General features: G+C 37.2%; 1 protein-coding gene across 10 annotated transcripts in view; it reads right to left on the bottom strand.

The window, feature by feature from the left end:
- Nucleotides 1–20964, bottom strand: part of LRP1B (LDL receptor related protein 1B) — a 752766-nt gene that overhangs the window by 232840 nt on the left and 498962 nt on the right. For all 10 annotated transcript variants that reach the window (XM_030487472.1, XM_030487474.1, XM_030487475.1 and 7 more), the window contains 6 exons: nt 20512–20628; nt 14818–14898; nt 13352–13519; nt 12734–12916; nt 5345–5545; nt 1475–1720 (listed from right to left, as the gene is read on the bottom strand). In XM_030487472.1, coding sequence (XP_030343332.1) covers nt 1475–1720; nt 5345–5545; nt 12734–12916; nt 13352–13519; nt 14818–14898; nt 20512–20628 — 996 coding nt within the window. The remainder of the gene's footprint in view (nt 1–1474; nt 1721–5344; nt 5546–12733; nt 12917–13351; nt 13520–14817; nt 14899–20511; nt 20629–20964) is intronic.

The raw sequence follows: 20964 nt of genomic DNA, 5'->3' as shown, positions 1-20964 counted from the left end.
TTTAACAGCAACGAATTAAAGTTCAGATATGCAGAACTGCAGCAATATACCAGTGAAGGACGATTTGAGAGTCTACTATCTGCAGGGCTTCGTAATGTCTGAACAACATATGTTCCTGATCTCATACTGTAGTAGTAACTATTTACATATGATAGTAACAATTATGGAGACACAAAGACTCAATTTAGAGATCATTCTGGCAATTACAACAACAGTCATTCCAGCCTGATGAATGTAAATCACATTCTTAATGAATTAAAAAATAGCTTAAAGGCACAACTTGTAATTCATAAGCATTTGCTAAAAAGCTCTTTGAAAGAACATCCATGATATAAACCTAAATTTTAATTAATAATTGTTTTGCAGAAGAGAAATATTTTTCTTGCATCCAATAGATATTTTGGCCATAAGTAATTTACGGCCTTCATTACTACTGTAATGAAGTTCTAAAATGTTGTGTAGATTAGCCCATTGTCAAAGCAGATTGATTAGAATTTGCCTTTTCTGAAATACGGACCATTAAGTTGGCTGCTAACTACTAAATTTCAGGTGACTAGCAAGAGGAAACTTAGGCTTTTATTTCTAGCTTACAGACTCAGAATTTTTTCATGTAAATCATCTGAGGAAATGTTGAGTATCTGGAATAACTCAAGATGATCTTATTTATGGTATCTACTGAATTATGAACAATGCAAATAAGTGATAGACAGTTTGGGAGACATTTCCACACAGAATTGATAAGATACTACCAAAGAATAAAGTTAATAAAGAATAAAAATATCAAAAAATCCTTAACTAAAATTTTGAAAATCTAGAGAGCAAAATCAATGCTATTCGTAACTGCCTACATAGTTTCTAAATAATTTCGGAATCATTTGCAGTAGTGAACAATGAGGGGAATGCATTCCCCTCTCCTGTTTCAGTTCATGTTGGTTTCCTTCTTGATTAGTGAGCTGAACGGCCTTACTGATGTCCAAAAACAAGAACCAGAATGTCACAGGTGAAAAAACACATTAAACTGTGAACACTAAAAGAGAGCAGATAATTGACTATATGTGTGCACATGCATGTTCAAAATTAAACTTCTGAACCCTCAAGTAATACTGATTGATACCATGATGTCACAGACCGATCCATTTCTTCAAAATACATAGTAAATACATCATATTCTATATATATACACACACACTTATGTATATATATCCCCTGTATATTAAATATACATGAAAAACAATAAAATCTCAAACAACTTAGGAATTATTTGACATTAACATTCTTAGAAAGACTTCTATTGCAATACCACTTCATCCCACATCAAGAATAGGGACAGCTTTAAAGAGTTCTTCAGATTGCTGTCAGCCATTTGGATAATCCAAGCCTGTATTTCTTAAAAAAAATGAAATAATCTCTCACTAAAGAGACATAACAGCTATTAACATCTGGAATATTAAAAATACATTAAATTTCAACTCACCAGTACTAACGCAGTTTTCTCCATCCTTGCTGAGCTTCCAGCCTTCATAACAGGAGCACTTGACAGTATTTTTATGCTGTTCGCATACTTGACTACACTTAAGGTGCTTGGTACAGTAATCCATGACCTCACAAGTTTTGTTGTCTACACTAAGACTGAATCCTGCAGGGCAGGAGCACGCAATTCTTCCTCCAGGAACCACAGAACATTGATGGCTACATCCACCATTGTTAAGTGAACATTCATCTGAAATAACATGGAAAAAAAAACCCCAAACATTAAAGGCTGCAAGGCTGCCAGGCTTCTAAGAAATAGAAAATTAATTTTACAGTTGTTAAACAGCTTTCTGGATTTATTTTTTACATTATCTAATTTGAAGTATTTGGGCTGGTACCTTTACTGCAACCTTCCAAGCTCTTAGCATGGCGGATGTGCAATGTATGTACATTTTCAGGCTTGCATACAAATTATCTTATTCATTAATAATTAAAGAGTGTCCACACAGAGTCAGTTCAAAGACCATTACAGCTCAATCATCTCCAATGGTGACCAAAACCAGATGCCCAGAGAAACAAGCGTACTTTCACAAATACTTCCCTACCTCCAGCCACTTGAGCTTTCAGGGAAAAGGCTCGAACTCTTAGTCCTACGTATCCATTTCACAAGCAACTTGTCAAAGAAATATGTACAAATTAGAAATAAAAACCAGGATTTCTTTCTCATTTTCCAGTAAGATCAACTAGAGAATACTACTGCTGCAATCTCTGTGTCAGCACTCTCACACTATATTCTGCAGGTATTTGATGATTTGCAAAGTTCCGCTAAGCAAACTGAAGTTGATTTATGAAACCTTTGAAGCACCTGAATTGAAAGCATGAAAACTGTGTCTGTGAGAAAGTGTGGGACCTCTGAAGCAAAAAAAAAAAAAAAACCCACAGAACTATTCCTTATCTCACAGTACTACTGGTGTCCAGGATCTCAATGGGAAGACCAAACTGATCTGTTGTCGCCGAAAACTAGGCTTTCACTATTTTCCACTCTCCCCCCGCCTCATTTATTAGTATTTTTTAATTATTTTGCTTGAGTGTAACAAGTTCCTGACAGTCTTGCTCACTTATGGCAAGATGTATAAAACACAGCAGATTTCTACAGAAGAATTATTTCCTTACCATTTAAAAAAACCCACAAAAAGCAACAAAACAAACAAACAAACCAAACCAAAATAAAACATAAACCAATAATAATAATAGTAATAATAATAATAATAAAGCAGCCCTTCTTCTAACAGTCCTTTGTTCAAATTTCAAGTTTGGACTTTTGTGGCTTTTTTTATCATATAGGATTCAAGTTCCTTAATGTGCCTACTGGTAAATGTGTTGCCCAACATCCCATATTTGTCTTTCAGTTTATGCTTCGGTATGTTCTAAAGCTAGCTAATTAAAAACTGCTGAAATACCTGTTGACTAATAACACACCATCTAAAAGTTGCAACAACTATTAAAATCCAAGCTTGGCCCTACACAGTAGCCAATAGGATAAAGGTGTCATAATGGGCTGCTACTAGTAGGAAGATAATTGTCCAATCACAGAAATAGCAGAGAAATAATATAAATTATCTTACACTGTAATTTCTTTCACCTGGAGTCTAGACAGCATGAGATTCAGACATAGCTCTCAGAGGATTTAGGTCTACAACATAATGTATTCCAGAGGACCACTGAATTTCAGGTCCTCTCTTGCAGCACAGTTTCCAGACCAGCAGAACAGCACAGCGTGAAGATCTCTCTGACATACCCTGCAGCTGCTGTTGCCCAGCAGTGAACTCTGCCTCCTATGCTAAGCAACTGTGCTTAGCCCAGTGGAGGATATCCTAGGAATGATAGATCCTACAGGGTGAAAATGCTTGTAAGTATCTCCAAATGGTTTGCAACGTAATGCTGGAGATTGGAAAACATCTTACGCAAAGCAAGGTCAGTGGGGAGAGGCAAACTGGTGATATAATAAAAAAAATTATAAAATCACCAAAATTTTTCCTAAAGCTGGGTAATGTTCAAGGATCACCCCCTCCAAGCTCAGGAGGTGCAACCCAACAAAGAGGAAGTCAGGCAAAAAGGCCAGGAGGCTTGCATGGATGAACAAGAAGCTCCTGGACAAACTCAAAAACAAAAAGCCTGAAGAGGGTGGAAGCAAGGACAGGCAGCCTGGGAGGAATACAGAGAAATTGTCCAAGCAGCCAGGGATCAGTTAGTAAAGCTAAAGCCCTCATAGAATTAAAGCTGACCAGAGATGTCAAGGGCAACAAGAAAAGCTGCCATAGGTACACCAGTGACAGAAGGAAAACTAGGAAAAATGCAGGCCCTCTCCAGCAGGAAATGGGAGACCTGGTTACCTGGGACATGGAGAATGCTGAGGTACTCAGCGACTTTTTTGCCTCGGTCTTCCCTGGCAAGAGCTCCAACCACACTGCTCAAGTCACAGAAGGCAAAGGCAGGGACCGGGAGAATCAAGAACTGCCCACTGTAGGTGAAGGTCAAATTCGAGACCATTTAAGGAACCTGAAGGCACACAAGTCTATGGGACCTGATGAGGTGCATCTGCGGTATGAGGAAACTGGCAGCTGAAGGAGCTAAGCCACTGGCTATCATATTTGATGAGTTGTGGCAGTCTGATGAAGTTCCCACTAACTGGAAAAGGGAAAAAAATAAACCCCATTTTTAAAAAGCGGAAAAAGGAAGACCCAGGGAACTACAGGCTAGTCAGTCTCACCTCAGTGCCCAGCAAGATCGTGGAGCAGATCTTCCTGGAAACTATGCTAAGGCACGTAGAAAATAAGGAGGTGATAGGTGACAGCCAACACACCTTCACTAAGGGTGAATCATGCCTGACAAATTTGGTGACCTCCTACGGTGGGGTTACAGCGCTGACATCCACCAAACCACAGCATTGGTGGATCAGGAAAGTGCAACTGATGCCGTCTACCTGGACTTGTGCAAAGCATTTGACACTGTCCAGCATGACATCCTTGTCTAAAAAGGAGAGGTATGGATTTGATGGATGGACCACTCAGTGGATAAGGAATTGCCTCAATGGTTGTGCTGAACAGCTGTGGTCAACAGCTTGATGTTCAAGTGGAGACCTGTGACGAGTGGCATTCCTCAGGGGTCAGTACTGGGATTAGCGTCATTTAACATCTTTGTCACTGACATGGACAGTGGGATTGAGTGCATCCTCAGCAAGCTTTCCAATGACACCAGCTTGTGTGGTGCATCTGACACACTAGAGAGAACGGATGCCACCCAGAGGGACCCTGACGTGGTTGAGAGGTGGGCCCGTGAAAACCTCAGGAAGTTCAACAAGGCCAAGTGTAAGGTCCTGCATGTGGGCCAGGGCAGTCTTAAGCACAGATACAGGCTGGGCAGGGAATAGATTGAGAGCAGCCCTAAAGAGGAGGACTTAGGGGTATAGAATGAAAAGAAAGTGAACATGAGCCAGCAGTGTGCTGTGTGCATACAGCCCAGAAAGCGAACTGTATACTGAGCTGCATCAAAAGAAGAACTCAAGCTTTTGTAGTTGGAGAGAGCTGCAAATTAGCTTATCCTTTCATATATAGCCGAGCCTTTTAAATTGTTTTTCTCCAGGAGTATTTTAAGGGGTTAGGAAATTAAAGAATTACCTAAGAACTACGTTTTCTCTTATTTGAAGAAACTAATACTTCAAGCACAAACCCAGTATGATTGAAGTAAAAAAATCATCCTATAAGCTACTGTAATAACATTTCAGTAAGATAAACATAAGATCTGCTTTTTAGGTAAAAAGTATTATGACAAACAATATCAAGAATAATCAGGAAAATGTGTCTAAGAAAAGTACCACAAAGATCGCCTTCATCAGATCCATCAGGACAATCTCTTCTCCCATTGCAGAGCTTCTCAGGCTGTAGGCAGATGGAGGTATCATTAGCACAAGGGTATTTTGGTGGTCCACACATATAGCCCTCGCAATTATCCTCATCAGACTGATCCTCACAATCAATATCGCCATCGCATAGCCATGCTTTGCTAATGCATCTCCCTTGGAGAAAAGAGACAATAAACACAGGAAATCAGACTGGAAGCAAACTTTAGAAAAAAACTTCAGTAGCATTACACAGATATTTGGTTTTATTATGCTTTCTATTAATAGTACTTTCCTCTTAGATGAAGAGAATGAAGCGAACTTTTACTTACACTCTGAAGCATCATCCAAATCAACGTTGACAGTAATTTTCCAAACAACATCAATCCTAGCTATTCTATGCTGAACATAACTGCACACAGGCAGGACACAGCCTCATAATCTGTTAAATACTACAAATTATAATAAAAAGCTTTACATTTTGTTTCTTTTTAATTCTGCTTCTCTTCATCTCTCTTCCTTTATCTTCTAGACCAAGAGCCTGCCATAGGAGCTACATTTCAATATAAGCCTATTAGCATGGGTTTCAGAAACAAAATATTTCCAGGAAGTATACACAATGCATTCTCAGATTATGACAGGAAAATGATCACCTTTCAGAAAAATTAATTACAGCAGATGAAATCTCCTATATGATTTCAATTTTACCAAATCAGGGTTCAGATCATTTCTTTCACTCTTCCAAAGGTGGGGGGAGGGAGAACTTTTCTGCTGACCATCAATGTCTAGAGGCAGCCTCTTGATTAGGAAAAGGGGGTTGATCTTTAAAAAATATACAGGTATTAGATTAGCATCGCCCAAACCAGGGATTTTATTAGGTGAAAAGTAACTGAGATTGTGAATGCTACCACTTCCAGGTGTGCATCTGTGAGTGCTCCTGTTTAAACTGGTTTTCAGCTCTCAAGCATAAACTTGTTACTTGCTAGCTACAACCAGTATGGGCTAGTTGTAAATTTTGATAACACCTAGACTGAAGTGGCATGTACTTTACTCTCTGATTAATAAAGAGACAACAGGAAGAACCACAGGTTAGGAAGCTGATCTTGCGCTGTGTTTCTGCCTATAAACTATTTAGGTAGAGAAAAATCAGCCTCGAATGGGAAAGATCCTGGAAACGTCTAGATCCATTGACAACAATGCTCGTGGATGCCCAGGGACTGACTGATGATGCCTGAGACTGGTAACTGCAAACTGTTGCCCAGCATGAACTGACACGACTTTTGGCCCACCCTTCCCAGTTTAGCAACAATCCTCCAAATAGGAAGCTGAGACTGATCACGACTTTGTGAAGTCAGGGGAAGCAAGCGAGTCATTGTGTGAAATAATCAATTGGAACAAAATGCTAATATTGTTGGCTCTTTAATGCACCTCAGTGTCAAGTCCGCTACAGGCAGCCTTTTACTCTGTACTGACTGTGACGCGGTTCAATATAAAACCACCTCAAAAGGGATTCTGTACTGCTGTCCACGCAGTGTAGCAACTGTCCCTACTATCTGCCGTAACACAGTAGCAGATTTCAGTTTCCTTCAAAGGAAATATTTGCTTGAGATTAATATAATGCTTTTCATTTTATATTTTAGTCATCTTTTAATGGGAAGGGTGCTCATGTCCTCAGAGTGACAACAGGGCAAAATACAAACTACAGTGAGTGTGGTTTCAAGCAACACAACATCATTTTGCCTGTGCAATCACCTGGAAAACTTAAACAGGAAGTGGTGTCAATTAGCATGAAAAGCTTTCACCATTTTTTATACCGGTCAAAGTCCCAAATATCCTACAATGAAAAAACAGAATTGCACAGACACAAGGAAACAAAGTTGTATGCGTGATATATACATGCTTTATCATTACATGCAATCAATCACAAGCATTTAAAAAAAAAAAAAGTGTCGATATTCTTTATTACCTTGAAATGATCATTGATTTTTATATATTATTGTAACACAGCAGTAGAATGAAAGCTAATGGAAAATACCATCATCAAGCAAACTAACCAGATCCCAAAGTAAATTTCCATTGCTTCCAGTAGAGCTCCTAATCTGTTTTTTAATCTTTTATACATACAAATGTTTACAGAGCAAATCAGTTTTACTGTCTTTCTCTTACTTTAATGAAGATATGTTTTATAATGAAAGATTAATCTTCCACTACAATGGCTATGACATGTTCTTAAGTAGAATATATATTCAAGGAAATAGTCTTTGCCAAAATTCTAAAGAGATGGACTTAATGAAGTATTATGACTGTCTTGAAATAATTCCTTAAAACTCATTGAAATATTTTTGCTTTATTGACCGTTACTGAAATTTACATTTTTGGTTTCCAGGAACATTTTTAGTAAGATTCCATCATATATTAACTGTCTCAATGGATATATCTGTTCTCTTCCATGGCTTTTTTGTGTAACACAAAAATATATGTAAAGGAGTGAATTAAAATTTCTGAAGTAAGTAGTACATGGGAAAGCCAGATGAAAATGCTTTTCCAATGCTTTTTATTTCCTACAAATATTAGCAAGTATGACAATTAACTTTTTATATACTGTTCAGTCTTTGTTGGGATACTGAGCCCAGGAAGTTTTTAAACTAATTACGTATTTTACTGTAGAAAAACTATTTTGATGGAGCATAATTGCATTCAGCTTCCTCTTACTGTTAATTCTTGCTGCCTACAGCTGTCATGCCTTCCTAACTTGTAGAATAGACTCAATCTCATTCCCATCAAAATGAAACAATTTTCTGACACATTTAACCAAATGTTGCGATTATATATTGATGATCTTGCTTGTCCTGTAGAACACACCTGAGACTTAGACTGAACTACATTGTTTCAAGAAGATGGTAATTTCTGTGTTTTAAAAGCTATTAGTAGAGAGCAGATGTTTATGCATGTCTCCTGGATGAGACAGAAGAAAAAAATTCAGGGCCTAACAAGGACAGCTGTTACCACAGAAAACAAAAGAACTGAGAATAAAACCAGTACTGGAGCAACATGTATAATTTTCTAGTTTACTTGCTATGGTGGTTTCTTTCTATTTAAATTTTTAGTGTCAACTAAATCCACCACTCAAGTTAGAAATTTCATCATTCTGAATCATCATTATGTTCAAAAGGATTATTAAAAAGTAGTTGTACAAGATGTGCAGCTCTAAAGATTTAATGGTGAGAGAGGAGGCAGAGCAGGCAGGGAACAAGTGGAAGCAACATTAGCAAGCACACCTTATGAGCAATACGCTTTCCACTCTTAGACCTCCTCCATGTATCCCATTCTGATGTTCTTACTAAATCTTCTCCTCTTTAAAAAACTCCTCTCATGACATATCTCTCCACAGTAACCCTTTCCTCCTCATGAACCCCCACAGAATTTGTAGGGCAGCCCCACCAATTTCTTGATCAGCTTCTTTCTCAGTATCAACTTCTCTCCATTCTTCTCTACTTGTCACATACTTGTATCTTGACTCTTACACTCCCATCCATCCAGTACAATTGCTGTTGCTCTCCTCTTCCAGTACCACTGTGATGACCACCCACCCTTTGACTTCCTCTCTACATACATTCCTTATGTTCCACTCCAAAGAAATCTTACTTCTTCCCTCATCTTCCCCACCCCCCAATCCAGTATGTTATTAACATATGAGAACATGTGAGGAAAAAAAGGATATAATAATAGCCCACAGGGTAGCAATAAAAATTGTAAGATACAAAATTAACTGGTTCTTGAAATAGATATAAAAAGCAGCAAGTATGACAAATACACACTACAGTTCAGATTTACTGCTTACTAAACTGAAGTATACATGCCTCTTGCATTTATCTTTAAAAAGAACTTGATTATGATAATTAGAGTAATTAGATAACTTTCTGAGACTGCACAGATTCTGTTCCTGGTCCAGTAATAGAGAGATGGAATAAAAAGGATAGATTTATGTAGTACATAAAACTGAGCCTACAATAATTTTTGGAGGACAGAATCAGGATTTAAAATAGGAAGTTGGCTCTTGGTCTAATCTAATTAAGCCTAGTCTAATTTAAAAGAATTCTAATCTAATTTAAAAGCAGAAAACAACTGGCTAGAAGCAGCCCAACAGTAGCCAATATCAATCAGATACGTACTGCATCTCATATCCTACTGCTGTGCAAACTCTACTATATTTTTCATCACACTTGACCACAATCAACCATGTGATGTTCCTGGAAAAATTAGAAATGTCACTCTGAAATCTGTTTACTCAAGTGCCCTGCAGCATTTTGACTGACTTAGGACATCACAGCTCAAGAACTGCACAGGACAGAGAGCTCCAGTGAGATCAACATAAATACCAAGTGTTTAAAAAATCTAAAGTAAAAACAGAAGATATGCAAGCAGAAAAAAAAGTATTTGTTTATTCAATAAATAATGTGGTTAAGGAGACACATGACAGAAATCTTTCATATTCAAAAGATTTTTATACCGGTGAAAAGAAGACGACAATCAACTAAGCTTGCAGTAAAGATTCAGACGACTTATTAGGAAAGAACGTTCAACTATTAGAGGCAAGTTACTAGAATGCTATCTATATAAGTTATAAAATATCCTCTGTTGGATATTCGTAAGCACATATCAGAAAAGGGGCTACATATGATGGGTTCTCAAGACCACCATTAATCTAAAGCAGATAAATCTTTGGCTGAAGGCTGACAGATGCTGAAATTGCAATATCACAGTCACGCCTGTGGCATTGTGACAGATTAACCACAGCCAACAAAATCTACAGTAAGAAAAGACCCTGCAGCAACTATTTACAGCCATAAACCAAAAAAAAGTAAGCAAAAAAGTGGGCAGTAACATTTCACTACTGCTGTTCTCATCAACTGTCACTTCCCCCAAAATGTACTGGCTCTTCTACCTCACCCCATACACACATTCCTACCCAGACCCATCATATTCTCTATTGGGAAATCAGACACCACCACCAAGCAGTCTATAATTGAAGAATTAGCCAATTTCTCCTCACATGAACAATTCTCGTAAGTGTGGAAGCTAGACAGTATTATTTCTTTAAAAAAATCTAAAAAAATAAGAGAAAATTATGTGCATTCTGAACCCTGAAAGGATCATGACAGAAACTGTTTCTCAGAAAACAATTATTACTCCTTTATCCTACTACATGGATACTACTGAAAAGTAGCTAAATAAAAATTTGCTTTTGCTGTTTTCTCTTCCAATGTATTACCAACATGCCTGCTCCAGAATAGTGATTTTGCTCCTTGTCGTGGTTTGAGCCCAGCCGGTAACTCAGAACCACACAGCCGCTCGCTCACTCCCCCCCCCTTCTTCCTCCCTCCGCTCCCAGAGGGATGGGGAGGAGAATCGGAAGAATGTAACTCCCACGGGTTGAGATAAGAGCAGTCCTGCAACTAAGGTATAATACAAACCACTACTGCTACCACCAATGATAATAATGATTAGTGAAATAACAAGGGGAGAGGATGCAATTGCTCACCACCCGCCGACCGATACCCAGCCCGACCCGAGCAGTGATCTGGGCCTTCCGGGTAACTCCCCCCAGTTTATATACTGGGCATGACGTGCTGTGGTATGGAATACCCCTTTGGCTAGTTTGGGTCAGGTGTCCTGTCTCTGCTTCCTCCCGGCTTCCCCTCCTCCCTGGCAAAGCATGAGACTGAGAAAGTCCTTGGTTGGAATAAACACTACTTAGCAACAACTAAAAACATCGGTGTTATCAGCGTTGTTCCCAGGCTGAAAGTTAAAAAACACAGCACTGCACCAGCTACTAAGCAGGAGAAAAATGACTGCTATATCTGAACCCAGGACACTCCTTCCTGGATTGATGGAAGAAAAATGGGGGGGGGGGGGGGGGGGGGAAGGATTAAACTATTACAACTGATTTCTAAAGCGATGTTTTCACACAACCAATAAGCGTAATTGCATCTTCTTCTCAATCAAAGCCATATACCCTCGAATTTAGCAAATGCTTGATGACAATAGTTTTTTTGCCATATTTATATGTGGCAGCCAGAGAAGTCACATTTCATGCTTCTTCCTGTAAAATGACTGAGGTATTGCTGTCCTTGTGCACAACTAATCATAGGTAGGTGTATAATGAGGTAATGTAGTTTGAGACCTCTTCCCCATTTAAGCACCACGAAAGAGACAGTATCAGGGAAAAAGCATATTTCCTGCGTCAGGGTTCCTATCAGCCTATTTCAGGAAACAAACCTATTAAAAGTGAATAATCTTTTTACTTATTGAAGCTGTTTCATTTAACAGCTTCTTGTTCTATACATCTTTATGGAAACTGTAAGAACACAAAAGGAAATGTTTTATTTAGACAAGATTCAGTATTCCATATTCATTTACCCATACATTATGATTTATAGAATTTAAAAATCCAAGTAGCAGCAAACCTCCAAGCATTTCTGAGACCTCCCAAAGTAATTCACATATTAAAAATTAATTCTGTTCACACTGTAGATTTGAATAAAGCATCTTACTGTATCCACACATGTTCACAAATACTTTTGGACAGAGCTCACATAACCAGACTGCAACATCTATCATGCTTAGCTGTAATACAGGCATTAGAATGGGTTCTTCTCTCTTGTAATAATTACAGTTGCCTAATGGCAACAATAGTACTGCTTATTATATTTTTGGATTAAATTTTGCTTTGAAAGTTATTTTACCCCTAATACTTCATTAAGCTTTGAAAGAAATTATTAAAAGATGACTACATTGCTGACATGCATTAATTTCTTCCTAACTGGACTGTCCCTTCAGAAAATGTTCCATCAAAGCATTATTTTGCTAAATATTCTCATGCAAGATCGTCACATTCTTTTCACATCTTTTAATACATTACACTTAGCAAAATTTTATTTTAAACATACTCACAGAATGTATTTTTCTTTCAATATTAAGATTCTAACTTCCAGTGCTGCAGTTCTAATTCTTTGAAATCTTCTAGCTAATTACATTATACCATTTAAATCAACTTATTTCTAGGGCCAAAGTTGGAAAATAGAAGAAAGTACTTGGACTTTTAAGTACCAGTAAATGCTAAATTTAAGTATTTGTCTTGATGTACTATCACACAGAACAGTTTCAGCTTTAAGTAATCTCAAACCTCATCCATTTTATATCGTAAATCATTAAATAGAAGTAGTATATTCATAGTATTTTTCTGGTATGAGTACAATAGGCAACATTATCTCGGTAGTACTAAGCAGTATTCAAATAGTATTCACACAGACAGATGCACACACAATGAGTGAATGACTGCAAAACATATATGCAAGCTTATACCTGTACTCTTGCAGGAGAACTTTGTTTTTTTATCACACAGTCGTATAGTTCCATTACAGCCTTTTTCATCACTACCATCTTCACAGTCCTTTTCTCCATCACAGCGCCACAACTCAGGAACACAGTTCCCATTAGGACTGCACTGAAACTCCTTCCCACTGCATCTTCCAGGAGACGGAGTTTCTTAGAAAAGTAAGAATTACATTGAAGAATTTTCTCATATGAGTTTCTTCCATGCCAAGCCTACAACGACTTAGAATCCCCCTTCTTAACCAAAGCCAAAATCAAAAGTACCCAAGCATAATACTCAAAACTCCCTATTCCTTCTTAACTCATCACTCTAACGCAAGCTTCAAGACGAGCTCTTTCTTATCCTGCTCATTCCCTTCACTCTGCCATCCACCACAGACTCAAGATAAATACCAATATTTTTTTTTGCACTGCTGTCAGGCAAGAATGAATTTAGAGACATAAGGAGGACCAACGCTGATAAAGTTTTCCTGGTGCTGTAAGCCCATCCTCTTTTTCCATTGACTGAAGATGGGTCCTCTGTATTTAAAATAAAGTATTCTCTGTGCTTGTATGTATTAAAATGTAAGAAGAGGAAAAGCAACTAACCTTCCTTGCTGCAGTTTGTTCTGGTTTCATCACTGAAATCTCCACAGTCATTGTCACCGTCACACGCCCAATGACTTGGAATACATCTACCATTATAACATCTGAGCTGATCAGCAGAACACGAGTGAATACAGCCTAGTTCATCACTTCCATCACCACAGTCATCATCTGCAAATATTTTTTTATTATTTTAAATATAATAATAAGATAAAAAAAGCTGAATAAAAGATATGAGGAGAAACAAGTATTTCCAAGAAGGCAAGAATAAAAATAACATCCAGTAAATAAAATAGCATGCTTACTGCCTGCAAGCATTGGGTAAAATTATTTCTAATGCGACTAATTCTTTAATTCACAAACAGCACTTGACTCTGCCACTTTGCATAATCTAGCCTCTTACACTTACTCACAGTTATTCAGCCACAGACGCCAGCAAGCACGAGAAGACTGTGGATTTTCTTAATTTCTTTACTCATGTGTAACTACCCAGGCTTCCAAACAGTATTCTCGGTGATTTGTTAAGTTAACTTAGACAGTTAAGCACACTTACAAAGCGCTTCGTATAAACCTAAATGAAAATCTGATGTCAGAACTTCTTTTTAATAGTATTGCAAATGTTATTTCCATGTACTTGGAACAGTGCAAGGTGGAGAAAGATGGCAGCACATAAATAATGCTGGAATGTAGTTTCTAATTACTCTAATGTTGTAGTCATTACAAAATCTTAAAGGCAATTCCCGTAATTTGATTGTGATTGCCAAAACAGGGAAAGATAAATATGTCAGGCAAACGCTAGAGGGTCTCCTTGCAGAGAATTTGAGCAAGCACACTGTGATAATTTGGGGAATCTCTCCACTTCCAGCTATGAATTCCTGTCAGCCACATAAAATCATAATAACAACAAATGGTATGGTGGATGAAGAACCAACCCAATGTTATTAAGACTGGCATGACATCACTCCCCCATCACAAGCTGTGAGAGAAGGTTCATTTCAACAGCTGTCATTCAAATATGTACTCTTTCAGACAAAAGAACTACATTGTCCTAGCCACCCCTCTTGAGTTATGCTGTTTATTAAATTGAACTTACCCATAAACAACAAAAAAATCGGATACTCTGGTCACTGGAACTATTTTGTTTTCTAAAACTAGAAAATACTTTCATAAGCAATAGTTTAGCTTTTTTTTTTCTTTTTTTAAACAATGAAAGTTTAAATCACACTTTATTCTACAGAATATACTGTTTGTAATTATTACCATATCATCCACTGCATCATTCCTTCTATAAAGCTTCAATATTACTGCTTTCTAGGTCAGATCAGTAATTTAAAAATACTGTATTTATTCTCTGACCACTCAAAAACCAAACTGGCAATATCAGCCTCAGAAGAAAAGAGTGGGTATCAAAGCAATATTTATGCAAGATCTACCATATCCATTGCAGATACAGAACACTTGATACTTGCCTGAATCACAGAGCCATTTGCTGCTAATGCATCTTCCATTTTTGCATATAAATTGAGTTAGTGGCTCACACGTTGGGAATTCTGTGGAAGTGTTCAAAAAGAAATAAAAACTATTTAATGTATATCCTCTTCAGTAATATTCTTCCACCTTCCTACATGCATAAATTACACAAGTGTATTGTATGAAACATTTTCACCTGACAGATACTTAACTAGAGAGGAAAAAAAAATGTGTAACACGACAAAGAGAGGATAAAAAGGCTTTTAACTGTAAATACTAGTCCAAATGCTATCCTTCAACACAGACTATTGAAATGCATTATTCTTTGTCATATAATATGGTCCTACATTCCCATCAGACCAGGGCTGTCTTTGCCACTAAGCATGTTAATATTTATGACTAATTACTACAACTTGATGACTGATACAGACCATATTTTCAATGTATGTATTTATATAAAAAAAGTTCTCCAACTGCAATAGCACTGCCATAATAAAATGGGAAATGGAAGACTATAAATAGAGAAAGTTAAGTACCAAGCAAAAGAATATTCAAGAAAGTGTTATTGTACACAGACACTAAAGAAAATCCAAAATTATGGTGTATTTACAATTATTTCCTCCAAGCATTCCAGTAGAAGTAGTAGAAAACTGAGACAATATACTTCATGGGGACTCACAAAAACACATCTCTATGAAATATAGATAAGCATTTACTATGCTTCTGCATAGAACAAAATGATTTTTTTCAACTTCTTTTTCTTCTAAGATCAATCATACAGTTCCTACCATTAACATGTTAAACAATGCCTGCACCCATTCAGTTTGGAGAACACAAGACCAACTTTACAAAACCTGGCAATTCATAGGAAACAATCTAAAAGTCTAACTTGATTCAAAAGGAATAAGGAGGAGCCTAAATTCTCTATACAGACCATCAGAACAATAAGACACCTCTCAGCAACTGACACCTAATGCAAACCAATGACAACATGGCCAACCTGCCTGAACTGCTACTTAAAGGCAAGTTTGTCCTTCACTGAAGGACTTCAGCTTGGAAGTTCTTACACAGTACAACCCAAATGCAACAGAAATGTCCAAAATGGTGCACAGTCCTGACAGCCACACCAAAACTGCCCAAGCTGAGAACAAATCCCCAGATGTATTCCTCAGTAGGTTGCTCTAGCTATACTGGGTTGTTCTAGTGTTGCTACAACTGAAACAACAAAGATTTTGACAACTAGGCGATGTAATTAGTACTGAAAAGTTTTTCCGAACTTTTAAACCATGCCACAATAAACGTAAAATTTCCTTAGGACAAGAAATGAAATAGTCACCGAAGTCAATAAATTTGTGTTTGCTGTCTTTGGTGCAGAAAATGTTTAAAAGTTAACTGAAAAGATGGTTTGGTTTTTTTTTTAAATTCAGGGGGAGTTCTGGCTTACACTCATGCATGAAGCACCAAACCAAATCAGCTGTATCAAACAGTAAAATTTAGAAATCACCAAAAATATTGAAAGACTGATTATTCTGCTTCAACAGAAAAGGGTAAGAAGTTAACACTGATGACAAGAGTCTGTCAATTACTCCTAGAAAGCTTTGTAGGTTTTTTTATTAAATGGAAAAGAAAAAGAAAAACTAAAAAAACCACCACCAAAAAACCAAAACCCTAAAAAACAACAAACCAGCTAGTTTTCTGGGGGTACACATTACAGGGACAAAAAAAATCTGTTCTGAGACAAATAAGGGTAACGTGCAACTATGATAGTACTTAGCTACAATATACGCCTTATAGGCTTCAAGCAAAGCTGATAGCCATTTTTAATTTTGCTTTTTAGTTGTTGAATAATTTTTCCACAAATTTAACTTGTACATTAAATGCAATATTCCTGTTCACCATACGTGAATGCCTCCATGAATGAGTACATGAATGACTTTATTTTATGTTCATCTGTCTACCCAATACCCGTATAAAAGAGACAGAAACTAATTAAAATTAACTGTGAATATCCTGGCCACCACCCATGTCATGATTCTCAGCCCATCACAGTCTTTCTAACGAAGTTCTGAAGTATCTCCACTGTTTGCTTCTCACAGCCCCAGCCTCCACCATCATCTACAGCTCCCTCTCATATCCTAGAGGACTAGCACAATAATTTTCTCTCATTGTCCCTATGGTCTCCTCAGTACTCTTTTCCTTTATTATGTTACAGAAAAGAGATGCACACCTTGTAGCTGATTTACAGCCATCCCTGTGCCAACTGTCCTGCGAACAGAGAAAGCAAGAAAGGCGCTTCTTGAGCTCAGAGAGAACTCTCTCCACAGTGCAGGCATCAATCACATTTCTCTCTGCTATCCAGCTGTATTGTAAAAGCTCCAGTTTTTGATACTTCTTTCACCCTTCTATTATTGAGTGCAAACGTTATAATAATGAGCTGATACAACAGATGGACACAAAAAAATGACTATGTCTTGTTTCCTTTAGGAAAGCAGTAGAAAAAGGAGGGTCTGTTTTCAAATTTTCTTCAGGAATGTCATGCTTCTTCATAAATCTGATTGTACCTTTAGAAAAAGTGTATGCATTTCACCTTTCCAGTCCTGCTCACCCCAGTTATATGTCAATATAAGCATGCTTAACTTATTGAATCAAGAGGAGCCTAAAGTTTACATAGTTAAAGACTTGTGCAGTTAAAAATCAACACCTTGTAATGGTAACAAAAAGCAAACCATTACTTTATTTTTAATATTAAAACTTGTGAATACAAGAATTTTAAACTGTTTCATAGAAGAAAATATATATCACTAAATAGAATAGCTAAATAAATGCCATTAGCATGCCCGTTACCCATCAAATCAAACGGGAGAATGAAAAATTAAGTATATGACACATTTGCACAACCATAATATTTGAGGATAAAGAGACAAGATTCTAAAACATGAAACATATGTGAAGTTTGGCCAAACTGAAAAACAACAGCCCTGAGGAAAAAGGCTTGGGAGTGTTGGTTGATGAGAAGCTCAACATGACCCGGCAGTGTGCACTCACAGCTCAAAAAGCCAAAGGTATCCTGGCCTGCATCAAAAGTAGCAAAACCAGCAGGTCAAGGGAGGTGATTCTCCCTATCTACTCTGCTCTCATGAGACCCCACCTGCGGTACTGCAGCTCTGAGGCACCCAACATAAGAGGGATGTGGACCTGCTTAAGCAAGTCCAGAGGACCACCAGAAAGATGCTCAGAAGGCTGGAGCACCTCCCCTATGAGGACAGGCTGAGAAAGTTGGGGTTATTCAGCCTGAAGAAGAGAAGGCTCCAGGGAGAACTTAGAGCAGCCTTCCAGTACCTAAAGGGGCTGACAAGTAAGCTGAAGAGGAGCTTCCTACAAGGGTGGGTAGGGATAGGACAAAGGGGAATGGCATTAAACTGAAAGAGGGTAGATTTAGATTACATATAAGAAAGAAGTTGTTTACTGTGAGCATGATGAGACACTGGAACGGGTTGCACTGAGAAACTGTGGCCCCATCCCTGGAAATATTCAAGGCCAGGTTGGATGGGGCTTTGAGCAACCTGGACTAGTGGAAGGTGTCCTTGCCTGTGGAAGGGAAGTTTGAACTAGATGATCTTTAAGGTCCCTTCCAACCCAAGCTGGTTTTGATTCTATGAAGTGCTGATTAAATGATGTGAAGAAATATTCTGCATCAGCTGACTTAATACCAAACAAAACACATAGGAAGAAATTACAAAGACAAAATTAACATCTTTGTACTGATAAGATGCCTGAGAACACAAGGTAAAGATACTCAGATAAACTATTATTGTACAAAGTGCCACGCTGTACCATTACACAGAATGTTATAATTTTAGAGATTGCAAAATACAAGTTCACTGGGATCACCTATTCTACCTCTGTACACAACAGAACTTACTTGATTTGAAACATGGCAATTAGATGTCTACCTTAATAATATTCACATTGTTACTAACATAGCAATTTTATTTTTATTTAGACTTTATTAAATATGTAATCTATTTTGAAGTTACTGGTCAGACATCTATTACTGTCAACATAAAATTAGTTTGGTTTTTTCTGGTTGTATCACTATTAAAATGAGAAAAAGGAAGTAATGAAAAATAAGGCAACGGAAAGCAGGTGAATATTCCAGGAAACATAACTTTTTAAACGTAAAAATCCTGAAAAATCTTGAATGCAATTAGACAAGTAGGAGATGCTGAGTATTTCTCATATGGAGCTAAAAAGTAACAATTTAAACTCAACTAAGAAGTATCAGCTGGTTGCGAGTCATGAATAATTTGTAATTAAACAGACTTAAGAGATTATGGATGAACAGAATTTACTGATTGGATCCTACATGTTGCCTTCCATAGATTTTCAGGTAATTGAGATCCTGGAGATTCATATTTATGGAACACAGGTCATCATGGAGCCAGCCTACGACTTTCATTTATGCATTTACTTTCTATTTTTTTCTTGCTCTCCACTGAAAGTTATTTGTAGGTATTGAGATTTTTGAAGAAAAACTGTTACTAGTAATAGAACTCTAGTAACTCTATTGAAAAGGTTTACAGCAGCAAGAAGTTTCAAAAAAGTGAAAAAAGGTCATGTTTTTTCAACTACACTGTTTTCACAATTCAGCTCTGATTAAGAAATAGCCTCTTGTTATATCTGAGTAAAATACAAGTTTAACTACTAGGCATCCTAAGAAGTACACTTCAGATTTTAATTTTTCTGTGCACAACCTGTCACTTCATGTTTACAGGGTTGGTGCTACTAGAATAACAAGTCAGCATTCTTTCTCAAAAACTCTTGAAAATTCATTTCAGAACCACATCCTACTATAGTGTGACACACTTACTTATCCATATTAGTAAGTCAAAAGTAAATATCACAAATATTACCTTGTAAACAGGGAACACACCATGACACAGTATTTTGCAGACAGCTCATTGACCCTTTTGCTCTCAGACTCACAGCACTTACCTGTGAGCTGCCAAACAGATGAAGGCAGTCATGCTGACTTACAAAAACCTTAATTGTTTGGAAGCAGCTGATTAGAGAGAATGCACCTCTTCTTGCAGTATCTCAGTAAAGCAGCAATTAGCAGAGCTGCTGATACTCTCTTATGTTATAAAAAATAAAGACTACTTTTTTCTGCAAAATATATCAAAATAACCTTCTGTTCAGACTTGAAACAGTCTGACTTTATTGACATTTAGAATACGCTTAGGGGCCCACGTGATGTGGTATGTGGCTGAAATACAGATCAATTTTTGAGGGTGACAGTATTTGATAGGGACTGTAAATTAGAAAAGTGTTAAGATGATTGTACTGCTTATTTGGCATTGTAGTTAAAAACTTATTAATATAAAATGCAGCCTTTGGTTTGGGTTTATTTATTAATCAAATAAATTGTATTTGCTATTTCAGAAAAAATATTATCAGTTCATATAAAACCAAAAAGGCTCCTCATATTTTTTCTGTCAATTCATGTGAGAGATTCTTATATGCTTAACTTTTTTATAGAATAATTTTACTTCTTTCCCCAAAAAAAAAAAAAAAAAAAAAAAACCCAAACAAAACAAAACACAAAAACCCAAAAAAACCAAAACAAAAAGACCAAAACACACCCCCCCCAAAAAAAAACCCAACAACAAACCCCCAAAAAACCCCTCACTTACCACAGGATGTCATTTCATCAGTTTCATCTCCACAGTCATCCTCCCTGTCACACAGCCATGACATTGGAATACAGCGTCCATTCCCACACGAAAATTGGTCAATCTGACACGTTCTTGCTGTCAAGAAAAAACACTCCAAAAATACAAGGGAAATGGACTCAATCTGTTAGGGCTCTGTATGTAGAAGCTGTGTGTCCGTATATGGAAGTTGCAAGTCTGAAGGACATGTCTTGGCCTGCTGCATGTTTTACCTGATCTGACTAAACATAATTAATCTCCTTTGATTTCAGAGAAAAATGAGGTCATCTGCAGGACTGTATTCTACCTATATTAGGTAGATTTCTTAGTGATTTCTCCAATATACGAGAACATGAAGTTTTATATGTAATTATACAAAACTAAGCGGTAATGTTCGCTAAAATATCATTAGTTGTAAAGTTGAAGTAAACGACA

The sequence above is a fragment of the Strigops habroptila genome, chromosome 5 (assembly GCF_004027225.2).
Source record: "Strigops habroptila isolate Jane chromosome 5, bStrHab1.2.pri, whole genome shotgun sequence".
NCBI lineage: Eukaryota > Metazoa > Chordata > Aves > Psittaciformes > Psittacidae > Strigops > Strigops habroptila.
Note: the sequence above shows the minus strand (reverse complement) of the source record. Positions and strands in the feature narration are given on the sequence as shown.